The 14,112-nt window shown below is 56.0% G+C and overlaps 1 protein-coding gene across 4 annotated transcripts; it reads right to left on the bottom strand.

The window, feature by feature from the left end:
- Positions 1-1,701: 1,701 nt before the first annotated feature.
- GRM2 (glutamate metabotropic receptor 2) lies at positions 1,702-12,792 on the bottom strand. 4 transcript variants are annotated; one of them, XM_042929527.1, is made up of 5 exons: positions 10,414-12,792; positions 7,204-8,041; positions 4,610-5,685; positions 2,544-2,724; positions 1,702-2,314 (listed from the first exon to the last, which is right to left on the bottom strand). In XM_042929527.1, the coding sequence occupies exons 1-5, from the start codon at positions 10,861-10,863 to the stop codon at positions 2,241-2,243; spliced, it is 2,619 nt and encodes an 872-aa protein (XP_042785461.1). In that variant the 5' UTR covers positions 10,864-12,792; the 3' UTR covers positions 1,702-2,240. The 4 variants fall into 4 exon arrangements, 3 of the variants coding, with proteins under 3 accessions (XP_042785461.1, XP_042785464.1, XP_042785462.1); XM_042929530.1 differs by having other exon boundaries at positions 7,204-8,860; positions 10,414-10,453; XM_042929528.1 differs by lacking the exon at positions 10,414-12,792 and adding an exon at positions 9,223-10,375 and having other exon boundaries at positions 7,204-8,860.
- Between the last annotated feature and the right edge of the window lie 1,320 nt (positions 12,793-14,112).

Genomic DNA, 14,112 nt, shown 5'->3' with positions numbered 1-14,112 from the left:
GCCATTTTAATAACTACTTTTAACAAACTATTATTATTATATTAAAATTTTTTTTATGTTTATTTATTTTTGAGACAGAAAGAGACAGGGCATGAACGGGGGAGGGTCAGAGAGAGAGAGGGAGACACAGAATCTGAAGCAGGCTTCAGGCTCTGAGCTGTCAGCACAGAGCCCAACGCGGGGCTTGAACTCACGAACCGCAAGATCATGACCTGAGCCGAAGTTGGACGCTTAACCGACTGAGCCACCCAGGCACCCCTATTATTACATTTTAAAGTAAATAGCTGAAGCCATGGAAAGGAGGGTTGCTCCCCCCGGTGCAAAACATCAGAGCACATCTTGGCCTGTCCAGAAGCTGGGAAGGTGGGCAAATGCTTCCTGGGTCCAGTTTTGCAGGAAGATCCAGAAAAGGCCACACTGGAAGCACAGATCAGCACCACAGGTCCCATGGGATACAGTGCCCCGGTGCTCAGCCACTGGGGGCTGCACCCAGGCCTGGGTCATTCAAGACCAGGGATCCTGAAAAGAGACACCCCAGTAGTCTTGCCAAAATTAGCAAATGAAAATACAGGATGCCCAGTTAAATTTGAATGTCAGATAAACAACAGAATGTTTAGTATAATTATGTCTCAAATATAGCATGGGACATACTTATACTAAAAATTTATTCATTGTTTATATGCCGTTCAAATGTAACTAGGCATTTGTATGTTATGTGGCACTCCTACACTTCAGATATTGGCTGGAGAGGAAGAGCCACTCCTGCAATTGTTGTTTTGTTTTGTTTTCTGTTTATATTTTTAAAATTGTTAACACAAATTTCCACAGCCTTGCTAGCCTGTAACTGCAAATGAATTAACTTAAAAACAACCAATGTCCCTGGCCTGCCCATCTCCCAACACAAGACCTTGTCCCTCTGAGACTCCGCAGTGCCGGGGCACCCCAGAAGGTGCCAGGTTCTGCTCCTGTTTGAGTTCTGTGCCCACTGCCCCCCTACGCCACAGGAGGGCAGCGGTTGCCTGGCTGAGCGCTGTGCCTGAAACCCTGCCTCTGCGCCCTCTGCTGGTGAGCCCCAGATGGCAAGTGCGGGGGTGGGAGGATGCCCTAGGGCCCCGGGCCCACGACCCAGGCAGTTAGGGGAGAGCTCCTCCGAGACTGGAGGAGGCCCCTTCTTCCACCTCTCACAGTCTGACAGCAGATGACCTCTCTAACTGCCCAGGCTCTGTCCTTCCTGCTTCATCTCCTCCCTCCACACCAGCTCTTTCTGGCTCTGTACACGGTACCTGAACAGGCAATGTTCAGCTGTGTCTCCTCTTGGTTCCCTCCATACCAAGGCTCAGCCTGGCTTTGTGCTAACCAGTAGCTCTTCCGAGTGCCAGGCAGGCCAGCTGTGGAAAAGCCCACAGTTACGGGTCACAGTCGGCCGCCCCTCCTGCCCTACCGCCCACACCATCCGGGTCCTCCCTTGCGCTGTCAGAGGAGCCTGAGTCCCTTGAAGCCCCCTGCTCTCGTCCCAGTAGATCCCCCCTGCTCTGCGGGGGATCCTTTTCAGAGAGGATGGCTTTTTCATCTTCTGTCTCCCCAACCAAGCAGGACTGGGTCTGTCTTGCTGGCTGCCAGATCCTAGCATCCGGCACAGAGCAGGCACAGATCAGAGTCAACAAATACTATGGAAAGGAAGGTTGGGGGGCTGTGGAGGGCATGAGGGGTCTCCCTGGGTCAAAGGCAACGAGTGATTTTTTTTTTAAATAAAGACACTTTATTTACAGGTAATACAAAATAAACCACAGGACAAACTACTATGCACGGGGAGGGATGGCCCCCACAATAACCCCCCTCCCCATCCCAGAATAACTTATGTAAAAAATTAAAAAGGCCCTAGAAGGAGGGAAGGGTGGGGCTGGAAGCACCTTTGCTGATTGGGGATTGGGGCCGGTGGTCCTCGGCCATCCTGTTCCAGGGCAGAGTAGACCCTGGCTTGCTCCCTTCTGAGTCCTGCCTGGGCCTAGCAAGGAGGGGACACACTGCGAGGACAGTTGGTGGCTGCTGCAGAGGCTCCCGGGCCAAGGACCCTGACTTCTGACTCTGAAGGGTTGGAATAAGTAGGTAGGTAAGTGGCTGCGGGGGCGGGCATGGGGTTGGGGTTATTGCAATGCTCCAGCTGACTTCCTCCTGGCCCTGGATGTGGGGGTGCACCGGATTCCAGGGAGCAGCTGTGTGGGGGCAGGAATGTGGGGTCTTCAAAGCGACGATGTTGTTGAATCTACCACCTCACGGCCGTTGCAAACGGTGGGGACAAACTGGGAGCCAGACCCTAGGAAAGGAAGTCAGAGATTGGGGCCAACCCTCAGGTCCTTCACAGAGGCAGGCAGCAGGGCAAGCAGGAGTGTGGAGGGAAGTTTCCCGCCTTCACCCCTCCCTCTCCTATCCAGCCTCATCTAAGGATCTCTCCACCTCCAGCCAAGGAATCCCAGCAACCCAAGGAGTGGTCCCCATGTTGAGGAGCTGAGGCAGAGAGCGGGCTGCTTAGGGTGAATGCTGACCTTGGCCGAGGCTGGAGCTGGCCCTGGTGGCGGCGCTGCTGAAGCGGCTGGTGGGTGCACGATGGCTAACCACGTTCTTCTGTGGCTGGAAAAGGATGATGTGCAGCTTGGGCGCAAAGAGACAGCCGAGCACCACAGAGCCGCTGAGGCTGACCGACACGCACATGGTGGTGGTCTGCACCTGGGATGGGTGAAGTCAAGGATGAGTCTGGCCCCATGACCCCTGTCAGGCTGCAGGGGTAGGGAGTAGGGGAGATGGTAAGCATCCAACACTGGGTCTTGGTCCATTTGCCAAGCCCCAAAGGATTTCTAGGAAGGTGGGCACAGTCCCAGTGTCAGCCCGTGAACCATCTTCCCAGGGAGATCAAAGTTCCAGCTGAGGGGGGTGAACATGCAGGGTTGCAGGAATGTATGTGTGCATCGGAGTGTGTCTGCCAGTGTGTGTATAAGTGTGTATCTGCATGCATATGCGTGCAGGTATGTGTGTGTGCATGAGTGTGTGTGTGTGCATGTGTGCATGTGTGGATACTGCGTGTGTGTGTGTCCAGGTTAGTCCTTAGCCAACTATGATTGGCATGCAAATGCAAATCATATGCAAATGCAGGCTGAGTCAGAGCAGATTCCCTCCCCAGCCCTGGCCTCCACCAACCAGGCAGGTGGCCCAGCAGGTGCAACAACAGCCAAACCCAGCCGCCCTGGCCCCCAGCACTGCCCACCATACCTCTGTCCTGGGGGAAAGGGCCTTTGCAGGGGCTCTTGTCTCGATTTTCCTGCTCCTTTAATTGTTAAGATTGTCAGTTCAGACCCTGCTCTACACTCCCAAGCTGAGTGACCTTAGGCAAGGGATTGAACCTCCCTGAGTCTCCGTTTCTTCGTCTGTAAAATGGGGAGAGCCACGGAGTTTACTCCAGAGTCGTGAGGATTCAACAAGATGATCCTCTTACTGTCTAGAGGACAGCTCATCTGTCACCTCTGCAGAGAGGCATTCCCTGACCACCCCCATTTAAAGCAGCCATGGCCCCCTAGAAGGTGAGGAGACCTATGAGACACTCAGTGCCAGTTGGAACTTTGCTTGGAAGCCACCAACTGGGGTACAGTTTCCACCTGCTTAAAACTCCCTCAACCCTATCCCCTAGATCTCCTACTGCTCTGTGCTTCAGCTTCTCTGCCTTTCCTGCTTTCATCTCTCAACCCCAGAGCTGCACAACTCCAGGGGCACTGTGCTACACTGCAAGGCTCCAAGAGGCATCAGAGCATGGTACCCTCTGAGGCCATGTGGCCTGATAGCCCACCATTCCCATTCCCACTTTCCACCCTCACCTCTGCCTATCTTGCACCATTTGTGCCTCCCCTCCTCAACAAGGGAGGTCAATGCACGCCCTCTGCTCCAATCGGCCTCTGTATTGACTGCCCTTCCCTACCTTCTCCATCCAACCTATTGAAACCTGCCTGTCTTGCAGAGCCCAGTTCAAGGACTCCTCTTCCAAGAAGCCCTCCATGATTCCCTCTCTCTCTCTCTCTCTCTCTCTCTCTCTCCACACACACACACACACACACACACACACACACACACACACACACACACACCACATACACACCACACACACACCTCCCTCTTCTGTGCTCTCACTAGGACCTAAACAAGTCAACAACATTTCCTGACTTAGTTCTTTAGTTGATCCCCTGGTCACCCACCCACTAGCCCAGGAGCTACCCAAGAGCAGAAACCAAGTGTCCCCTTCTGCAGCCAACCCCTCCATGGAGCAGGGCAGAGCATCTGCCCATCTGGACATATTTCAGTCCATGCCTCTCCTCGAGCTTAGGGGGTGACATCTGAGTCCTGAAATCTCAGCTCTAACTCCTCCACCTCCTTGTCCATTGTCTTAGTCCCCACTCAACCTTCCCACCTTCCCCTGGGATCCAGTCCCAACTGGGCCACTGCAAGCTGGGTGAGCTTTCAGCCTATTGGAGCCTCAGAGTTATCAGAAGAGTAAATGAGACACCAGGAAACAAGAGGTCCAGGACCCACCCCCAACCCCACTGCCACTCTGTGGCAGGTGGCTCACCCGGTAGTCACTGGAGGTGACATAGAAGATGGGCAGGAAGGCCAGCCAGATGATGCAGGTGGTGTACATGGTAAAGCCTATGAATTTGGCCTCATTGAAGTTCTCGGGGCACTTGCGGGTTTTGAAGGCATAGAGCGTGCAGAGCGCGATGAGGAGCACGTTGTAGGCCAGTGAGCCCAGCATGCTTGCATCTCGATGGTTGCAGCGCAATGTCACCACCTCCCGCCGCTCCGGGGCTGTCTCCTTGCCGGTGCCCGGTGCCTCCACCACCAGCCAGGCAGCCACAATGAGCAGCTGGCCCGAGATAAGCGCCAGGCAGATGGCCACCTGTGAGGCAGGACTGATGAAGCGTGGCCGCTGGGCTCCCTCCCGGGCCCCACCGAAGATGCGCGCGATGCGGTTGGTCTTGGTGAGCAGAGCTGAGTAGCAGACAGAGAAGGCGGTGCCCAAACCAAGGCGCCGTAGGGTGCACACAACCGTGGATGGCTTGGCAATGAAGATGAAGGTCATGCAGTAGCAGAGGAAGACACCGCCCAGCAGGATGTAGCAGAGCTCTCGGCCTGAGGCCTTAACCACTGGGGTGGCATTGTGCCGCACAAAGACACCCAGCACGAAGAGGGTGGCCAGGGCGCCTAGGCAGGCGATGGTGACTGGTCCCACGGCCCAAGCATCACCCCAGCGGATGTACTCCTGGGGCAGCTCAAAGCAGCCAGTCAGGCTGGCGTTGGGCCAGTAGCCCAGGCCACAGTCAGCACAAGTGAACTCGTCCAGCCGGTACTCGTAAGGCTGGCAGGGGATGCAGAGCCAGCAGCAGACCTCCCCTGGCTGCACACTCTTCACCTCATTCTGGAGACAGGGCTCACTGCAGCGAGACGTGGGCAGGGGGCCGGCCAAGGGCGAGGCCCATGGGATGAGGCTGGTGTCCAGGGTCAGGCCTTCGGCCCAGTAGCCCACCTTCTGGTAGCGATAGCGCCCACTGCCTGCCCGCAGGTAGGTGAAGATGTTGTAGCGACCAATACCATCACCAAAGCGGTCGAAGCGGACTTCATTGTGTGTGTCAGCTGGGCGGAAGGGGGCTGGAATTGGGGAGGGAAGAGAAGGTTGGATTGGTGGGTAGTCTTGATGTGACCTCCACCCTCACCCTAACATGGAACCCAGACCCCGACCTGAGGCCACTCCTTGTCCTTCTGAGCCCCATCCCAACACTAAAGCTGGACTTAACCCCAGCCATTGTTCTAAATGAGAGGCTACAACAAATCTCAACTCTAAACTCCAAATAAAACCTCAACCTCAAAGCCCAGGCATCTCCACAGACCTAATGTCCACACCAACGCCCAACCATGACTCCCCAAAACCTAGCTTTATGCCTAGTCTCCAGTAACTTCCAACCCAGACCCCAGACCCTAGACCCCAACCTTATCACAACACACACTGCAGCCCTCCCCCCAGACTTAACACGGACACCCTCACACCTAAATTCAGCCTCAGGTCCAGTCCTGGTCCCACTTAATTCTCTTGATGACAAGTCAGCTCTCTCCCCTCTAGTCCTAATACTCACATCAGTGCTAGCTGAACCCCAACTTTAGATGCGCTCATCACGCAGCTCACAAGGCACTTCTCTTCCCCATCTCCCCTCACCCGGGAACCTCACATCTCCCAGCCAGGCTCAAGAGGAAGCAGGACCCCTGTCATCCCAGGTCCCAGTGAGAAGTTGGGGTTCATACTAGCAGATGATGTGCATAAAGCTCCATATGGTGAATGATGCAGCCTGGAGTCCCTTGCAGGTTCCATGCAACCCCTGCTCCTTCAAGCCAGCCTCAAAGTCCTCAGAATCCAACTCGAGCCCTCCAATAAATCCTACCTAGCTCAGTGGGCTGAATTGAGCCTTGCTCTGATGGCAACCTCATGCACCCGAGTCCAATCCTAACCCCTCCCCTGATTCTCCCACAACTCTGAATATAAATCTCATTGGAATTATTATTCATCTTAACCCTGGGCCAGTAGGCTTTGGGGGCCCTGGCACTGCTCCCCACTCCCTCCCTCCCACTGCTCCTACAGTGATGCTTCCTGAAGCACAGTGATGATTCTGAGGCATTCATTTTTCGTAAAGCTGGAACGTTTATTAAAATAAATTTTGGTATGAAGAGACTGTGGCCACCTTGAATAGAAAAATCAAGATGAGGAATAGAATTTTCCCAGAAAATAGAGTGCCACCTGATGCTCACTCTCAACCCACCCTTATTCTGACTCCCACTGATGTTTTGCTGCCTGAGAATGGGCTCGAGGGCCCCCAGTCCCTACTCTCCGCATGATAAAGAGGCAGGAGGGAGAGAGAGAGCAAGGTTCAAATAGGAACTAGAGACCCTCAGTGCAGGACGAGGCCAGAAAGTGAAACCTCAGCCCTGGCTCCAGTTGGAGTCCCCTCTGTCTAGCCATCCTTGTCCTGGATCACATCCCAGCCCTCCCCCACCCCGGGGTGACTCCCTCACTTGCTGTAGGCTACGTTTTCTTAGTCAGGTAATGGAACCTGAAGACCCGATCCCTCTTGCCTGCTGAAGGCCAGAAAACTGCTGGACACTAGCCAGCCCCATTACCATCAAACTTGACATTGAGCACGAAGTCCTTGTAGAGGCGGCGCCCGTTGACAGGCCGCATTGCATCGCAGAGGTGTGTGGTGTTGGGGCAGAGGGCTCGGTGCATGTTGTGCAGTGCATGGGCCATGGCATACACTGCGTTGACCACAAACATGATCTTGGACTCTTGCTCAAAGGGCACGGAGCGCAGCGAGTGGGCTGCACAATCTCGCCGCCGGAAGCTACAGCCAAACCTCTGCTCCCAAAACTCACGGAACCAGGGGTTCCGGCTGTTGTTCCAAGGGTCCAGGCTCTGGAAGTAAGAGGCAAAGTCGCTGATGGGATAGGAGGCCAGCTCGATAGTGATGGCGCCCTCAGCGGCCCCCTCGCTGCCGGCCACCACGCTCTCCAGGGCACCCCAGCCATCACTGGCCACCCAGGTGAAGCTGGCGTTGAGACGCCGGGTGGCCGCGAGGAGCTCGCGTGCGTCCTCGGAGCGGGTGAACAGGACAGCCACACGGGCACTGGGCTTCTGCAGTAGGGCTCGCACCACGCCTTCGAAAGCTGCGCGGCTCATGGCACGGCCCACCTTCTCCGAGGTGGCCACACAGATGTTGCGGGCACGGGCCTCCAGCTCAAAGGCTTCGATGCCTGTCTCACCATAGTCACCCTCGGATGCCACAGTGGACACATATGTCCAGTTGAAGAAGCGGAGAATCTCGGCCATGGCCTTGGCTTGGAAGAAGTCGGGGGGCACAGTGCGGGCAAAGTAGTCATAGCGGGACTTGTCGCTCAGCTTGGCACTGGTGGAGGCATAGCTGATCTGTGGAATCTGAAATAGCCGCAGGAGGTTGGCCACCTGGGGGACCAGTAGAGAGGGCCAAGATCAGAGATCAGGTCAAACTCGAAAGACAAATGTGTTCCTCACAGCTACTCGACCTTGGGATCAAGTGTCTGTGTAGTCAGCCCTGAGGTCTGCTTCTCCCCAAAGACCCATACCCTGTCTTGATGTGTCTTCCCTCTGGGGGTAGGGAGTGTTCCACTCCTTCCCAAGGGCTGGGAGAGAGAAGACCTAGGGCTGAGGCACCTGGCTCCGGAGCCACACCAGGACCCCTCTACTGTCCCCCTTCAGATGCAGAGCAGTAGCAAAAGTAGGGAAGGGAGGGCCCAAAGCTTGGGCTGGGAGAGGTTGGTACTTGGCTGCACAGGGCAGGGGGCAGGGCACTAGCTGGGATGCTCAGGGCTCTTGGGCTCTCTACCTATTTGGGGCAGGTAACCTTTCCCCAGAGTCCATCCTGATGGAATGATGGAGAAAGAAGGAAAAGGCTTCCTCAGGAAAGGAGACCCAGATCTTGGCTGCCATCGGATGGCTGAACTTGAAATAAACAAGGCTTCCTGCTTACCGCTGACCACCTGGCAGGCCATCTCCTACCCTTGGGTCCCTAGGACCTGCCCGCTAGAGTGGGAGACAGACAAGGACATGGTGGGATGGGTAGGTGAGAGCAGGACAAGGCCCAGGTTCCACACGTGGGAGGTAGGTCCTGCCTTTGCACCTGGGACACAGGCTCTTACTCTGAGTCTCAATGCCTTCTCCTCTCGTACTTTCTGCCTCTGTGTCCCTGGGCAAGTTAGCAAACCTCCCTGAGCCTCGGTTTCTCATTCCTGCCTGATGAGGCTGCTGAGGAGGGAAAAATGAAAATGCATGTGAGGTCACAGTGCCGGGCAAAAGGAAGACGATAGGGGTTTGGGCAGGAGAGATGGGGCTGAAATGAGGAGGAATTATTAACAGGCAGGTTCAGCCTAAGATGAAGGGCTGGGCCTTGTTTTGACTCAGACAAGGAAAAAGCAGACCAATGTTGAAGTGTGGGCCCTGGTACAGGAGGCAGGCAGCTTGGGGTGGGAGGAAAGTAACTGGACTAGAGATGAATGCATGGAGCCCTAAGAACTGTGGAGAGGGTGGATGCTGGGAAAGCACCCTGGAGGCCCCTGAAAGCATCAGCAGGTGGGATGTGGCAGATGTGGGTGCCAGCACAGCCATACCTGTCCAAGTTGCTACTGGCCACCTCCAGCAGCTGGGACTAGCAGAACAGGTAACTCACTTCCTGCAGTAAGAGGATGAGGAGGCCTCCCCCATCCCAGGTCAGAAGCTGCCTCCACAGTTCAGACTCCTGCTTCATTTCTCCTGATTAAGTGTGCCAGGTCAGGGGTCCTGGCCCTGCCTCTGACTGCAGTGCCCTTAGCTGGCCTTGTAAAGGAAGCTGAAGCCCCAGCCAAGGCCCTCTGTGCAAATCCTAATCCTGATCCCAGTTCTGGCCTCATCTTCCGGCAACCTATTCTGGGCACCAGGCAGGTAAGTGTCCAGGCAAGAGGTGGGACCCAGTCAGGGAGGGGGAGGGTCCCACATGGGCTAAAGCAGCCACGCATGCCCACGGATATCAGCTGGGCCAGTCTGTGAGAAAGCAGGAGGGAGGGTCTCATTCCCTTACCTTCCCACCCCTGCAAATCCTGTCCCCCCAAAGACCCTAAGGGACCCTCCCCCCACTTCACCCATTCTGCTTCTCTTCCTCCGGGGGCCCCATCCCTGTTTCTCTTCTCTGGGATGCTCCTGGCTTCTATCTTTCACCCCTTTCTAGTCCATGGAGAGGTGATCTGACAGAGCTGGAGGCCCTTGGCTGTGAGCTCTAGGTGAATGTCTCCACTTTGCCAGTGCCTGCCACTCTTCAAGCCTCAGTTTCCTCATCTGTAAAATGGGTTAATAACAATAGCAGTTAATATTGATTATGCCTCTGACACAAGCTTTGCATGTATTACCTCATTAAATTTCCACCGCAACCTTAAGAGTGGCAAGTGTTATGAGTCCTGTTCTGTAAGGAGGAAACTGAGGCACAGAAGAGAGAAATAGCACCCAGTGTCACATAGTATGTCTGGGAGCCAGGATTCACACCTGGGGTTCTGATCCAAGAGGCCTGGCTATTAAGCTTCTTAGGACTCTTTAACATCAGCTGTGTGTGTGTATGTGATGCAAGTGGGATGTTTTCCTTATACAATTTCTAAAAGTCAGCCTGCATCATGTGACAGGGGCACTTTCTTGGTATTCTGTAAAAAGCTACTTAAAGGAAGCTCCTCGCCCCCCTTCTAATACATGGCAGCCTAGAGCCCCTGCTCAAAGGGAATTCTGGGCCCCTGCCTCTGGCCTCCCTCCCCAGTCCCCATTTGGGCAGCCCCACATACCTGAATGGAGACGTCGCTGTAGGAGCCGCCAATGACACCAGTGATGGCAGTGGGAGCATCACCGTGGGTGGCATAAGAGCCGTCGGGGCAGATGTGGCGTGAGCCATCGGCACCACGGCTAAGTGAGGCACGCACGAAGTCGAGTGCCTGCTCCAGGGCATGTGTGTCCTTGGAGCAGCTGTCGAGTATGTGCGCGCCCAGGCGCACACCCGGCAGCAGGCGTGGGTCACGGTTGATGCGGTCCAGTGCAAAAAGCATGGCCTCCAGGCGCTGGATGCCACGATGCTCATTGACAGGCCCACACTCCTCTGCCGGGCCGCCCTTCTGGTGTACCGGGAACAGCCCACCCAGGACCAGGTCCCCCTCCAGGGTCAGCACCTTCTTGGCGGGGCCCTCAGCCACAGTGCCCCATAGCAGAAGCAGTGCCAGGAGCCCAAGCAGTGATCCCATTGTCCCAAAGGGGATGGATGGGTCCAGCAGACCTGGGCCTCCAGAGGATGAGGGTAGAAGCAGCAAAGGCAAAGAAAGGAGAAAACAGGGACCAGGAAAGGACAGGCAGGAAGAGAGATAAGAAGGGGCCCAGCTCCTGCAGAGAAAGAGACAGACAGACAAACAGGGAGAGGTGGAACCCGAGAGTGGCTACCCCTTCTGACTCTGCCGTCCCCAATTCCCTCACCTAGGGACTTTCCTAGGGAGCCAGGGAGAGGTGGTATCACTGACTAAGCTGAGAAGCTCCTGAGACACCCATTGACCTGTTTCTCAGCCTTGCCCTCATCTGGGTCTTTAGATGGCCTCTGTGCCCATTCCATACTCAGCAGAGAGGGAGGGAGGCAGAGAGTAGAGGCCCAGACATAAGTTAGGAGAACTCAGCTAACTCCAATCCTGCTGTGAATCAAAGAGTGTCCAAGACCTTGCACAAATCTCCCAGGACCCCAGAGTCAACACCTTTGCATCAGGAGCCAGGTTAGAGTATAAACTTAGGGGTCCAATCTCTATCTTGAATCTTGCATTCCCAGAAATGAGCCATTGTGCCTGAGAAACCACCACAGAAGAGGGAAGGAAAAATCTCCGAAGGGTAGTCTCCAACTCCTAGAGAGCCTGGAACCCAGGGTGAGCACCCAAGGGTCCTAGCCTCTAGTTCTTAAAAAGCCATCCCCAGAGCCCCTGACTGAGGATGTAATAGAGACTCTAGACCCTGGAAGTTTGACAGCAAGGTGGAGAGGTTGGCCCCAGGGAGGGAAACTGAAGTGGCCACAGGTCTTAAGTCAACAGGAAAAGTCAATGTGAGCATATGTATGTGTCCAGGGACAGGGTCAGTTCATCTAGTCAAAATCTCAAAATTGCTCAAGGTGAGACTTTTGGGCACCTCAGCTCTGCATAGAATGCCGTTTGAGACTTTATGCCCCTGTGTTTTCTTCAGCTCAGAACCAAGCATCAGAACCATCTCAGAACCATCTCTAATCTCCTTATCCTCATCCTTTCCCTATCCTGTCCACCCTGGCCCTGGCCCTCAGGGACCCCTCCTTCCCTCTTCCACTCTGCACTTCATCATTTGTGCCCCAGCTACCCTCCCAGATGCCCACCCCACACAGGCTCTCACAATCACGCAGGCTTGGGAAGGCTAGGAGAAGGAAACTGAGGCTGAATAAGGTTAGCCACTAGTTCAAGGACCCCATGTCCTGGCACAGAGACTGGGGTTCTTCACTTTGCCCCTCAGCTCCCCAGGGTTAACCTCCCACTGGTGCCAGGGCAAGGAGACTGGGATCCTGTGGGTACCGGGAAAGCAGCAGTTCAACCAGGCAACCAGGAGAGAGAGGCAAGCATGAAGACCAACACAGATGAGGAAAGGACCCAGATGGGGGCTGAGGTCCAAACGGGTCAAAACCACAAGCCTCCCACAGGGGCGGCCAGGACCCAAATTCAGACAGGGACAATACCCTGAAGGGAGATAGAATCCCAGAGGCGGGCAGCCAGGGGGCCTGGGCAAGGAGTGATTGAGACCCGCAGGCTGACACAAAGATAGAGGCACAGACAGAAAGACAGACCAAAGGATGTAAGGAGAGGAGGAACGAAGGAGCGTGATGCAGGGCGTGCGTTCTCTGGGGAAGAAAGGCGGGACGCCTGGGGTTGTCTTCCCGCTTCCCAGAGCTCCTGGCGAGCTCTGGCTGGACGCCCCGGCCCGAGCGCCCCAGAACTCGAGGGCCCGCGGGACGCTGGGACATGGGGTCAGGCTCTATAAGGTCGGCGGCGGCCGCGGCACCACGGGCTTACCCTACCTGGCGCGCCCGACTCCGGCGCGGAGAGAAACGGAGAGGAGCCGGGGGCGCAGGGTTCCAGCTCTCGCTCACTAGCTCGCTCTCTCGGCAGCTCTGCGCTCTCCGTCCGCTCGCTCGCCCGGCCGCTTTCAATCGCGGCCCGCCCCGCCCCTGGCCCCGGCCCGCCCCCAGCCCCTCCTCCGTTCCTCCCCACTCCGGATCTCCCGCTCCCAACCCGGCCTCCGCCTCCCTCCAGACTCCTGCACCGCTCCTTGCCCTGCGCCTCCCGCTTCTGTTCTTCGCGGGGCTTTCGTCCCGGAGCTGTCCACCGCGTGGTGCTGAATCCTCGGGCGCTCCTGCTATGCGCAGGAGCAGGTGCCTGCCTATCTGCCCCCTCTACCCCGCGGTCAGACTGCATCCCACAGAGCAGCGGGCACGGGACAAGGGACACGGGGCTGGTAAGGTCACTGAGCCCCAGGAGGTGCGCACAATGTTATGGCGTTCCATCTTTGAGAGCGGAGGGGCTAGCCGTAGGGTCCAAAGGTGCCATTGGGAGATAGGTAAGGGGGCATGTGGGAGATAGGTAGAGAGCTTAGCCTGCTGCGACGAGTCTTTCCCTGTCCTCACATCCATTCTCTCCATCCACAGACTGCAGTTCAGTCCACATGCCAGGCCTGGGGTAGGGGCATATGTCTTTGGCCCCACGTGAGAGCTGGGGCCTGAGTCACTAGAGGAAGAGATGGGGGGGCGGTCAGAGGAGAATGGGGCCTCCTCTTCCTGCAGATGACCTTTAAAGCTGCTATCCGCCCCCTATACACACCCCGCCCTGACCTCCTCCCCCACCAACCTCCACTAATCCCCACCCTCATATACAAATATTTATGGCAAAGATACATCAACCTGGGGTGTGTGGGGGGTGCTACAGAGCCAATGACTAGGGTCAACTCTAAGGGACATGCTGGGGCTGGCAGGGGATCTGGGAGGGGAGGAGGGGTGGGGAGGAGGCTCCTGAAACTGGCTGCTGCGTAGGAGGGAACAGGAGCTGGAGCCCGAGCAGAGGGAGGACAGCTCTGAGAAGATGCTCTTGACTCTTCTTCTCTCCTGCAGCAGAATGGAGAAGGACGCCCCCATGGGTAGAAGGTGGTGGATAAACTGCAGCCCCTGATTGTGCTGAAGGGTTCGGGGGAGGGGGCCCACACCCAGGTTTAGCCCTGGAGCCTGCATGAAGCATGCACACACTAGGTGCTAAGGCACACAGCATCCCTATATCTGCTCCCCTGGCACTGCCCTTTCTTCCACAGGTGTCAGCAGAGGCAAAGCTAGCTCAGACACATGCTAATGAGCCCATGCCAAGCCCAGGTCCCTCTGGCACATGCACCTACATGTGTGTTTGGCAGTTAGGGGGGAGGGGTGTCACCAAGAAAGGATAGACTTTATCCCAGGA

The sequence above is a fragment of the Panthera leo genome, chromosome A2 (assembly GCF_018350215.1).
Source record: "Panthera leo isolate Ple1 chromosome A2, P.leo_Ple1_pat1.1, whole genome shotgun sequence".
NCBI classification, from domain to species: domain Eukaryota; kingdom Metazoa; phylum Chordata; class Mammalia; order Carnivora; family Felidae; genus Panthera; species Panthera leo.
This window is presented reverse-complemented; position numbering and strand designations above follow the sequence as displayed.

Excerpts from the sequence above, each read along its gene's own strand:
- GRM2 (XM_042929527.1), bottom strand. The coding sequence starts at position 10,863 with ATGGGATCACTGCTTGGGCTCCTGGCACTGCTTCTGCTATGGGGCACT. Across the intron at positions 5,686-7,203 it reads GCTCAATGTCAAGTTTGATG|CCCCCTTCCGCCCAGCTGAC; the intron begins GTAATGGGGCTG and ends CCCCAATTCCAG. Across the intron at positions 2,725-4,609 it reads TCACCTCCAGTGACTACCGG|GTGCAGACCACCACCATGTG; the intron begins GTGAGCCACCTG and ends CACCCATCCCAG.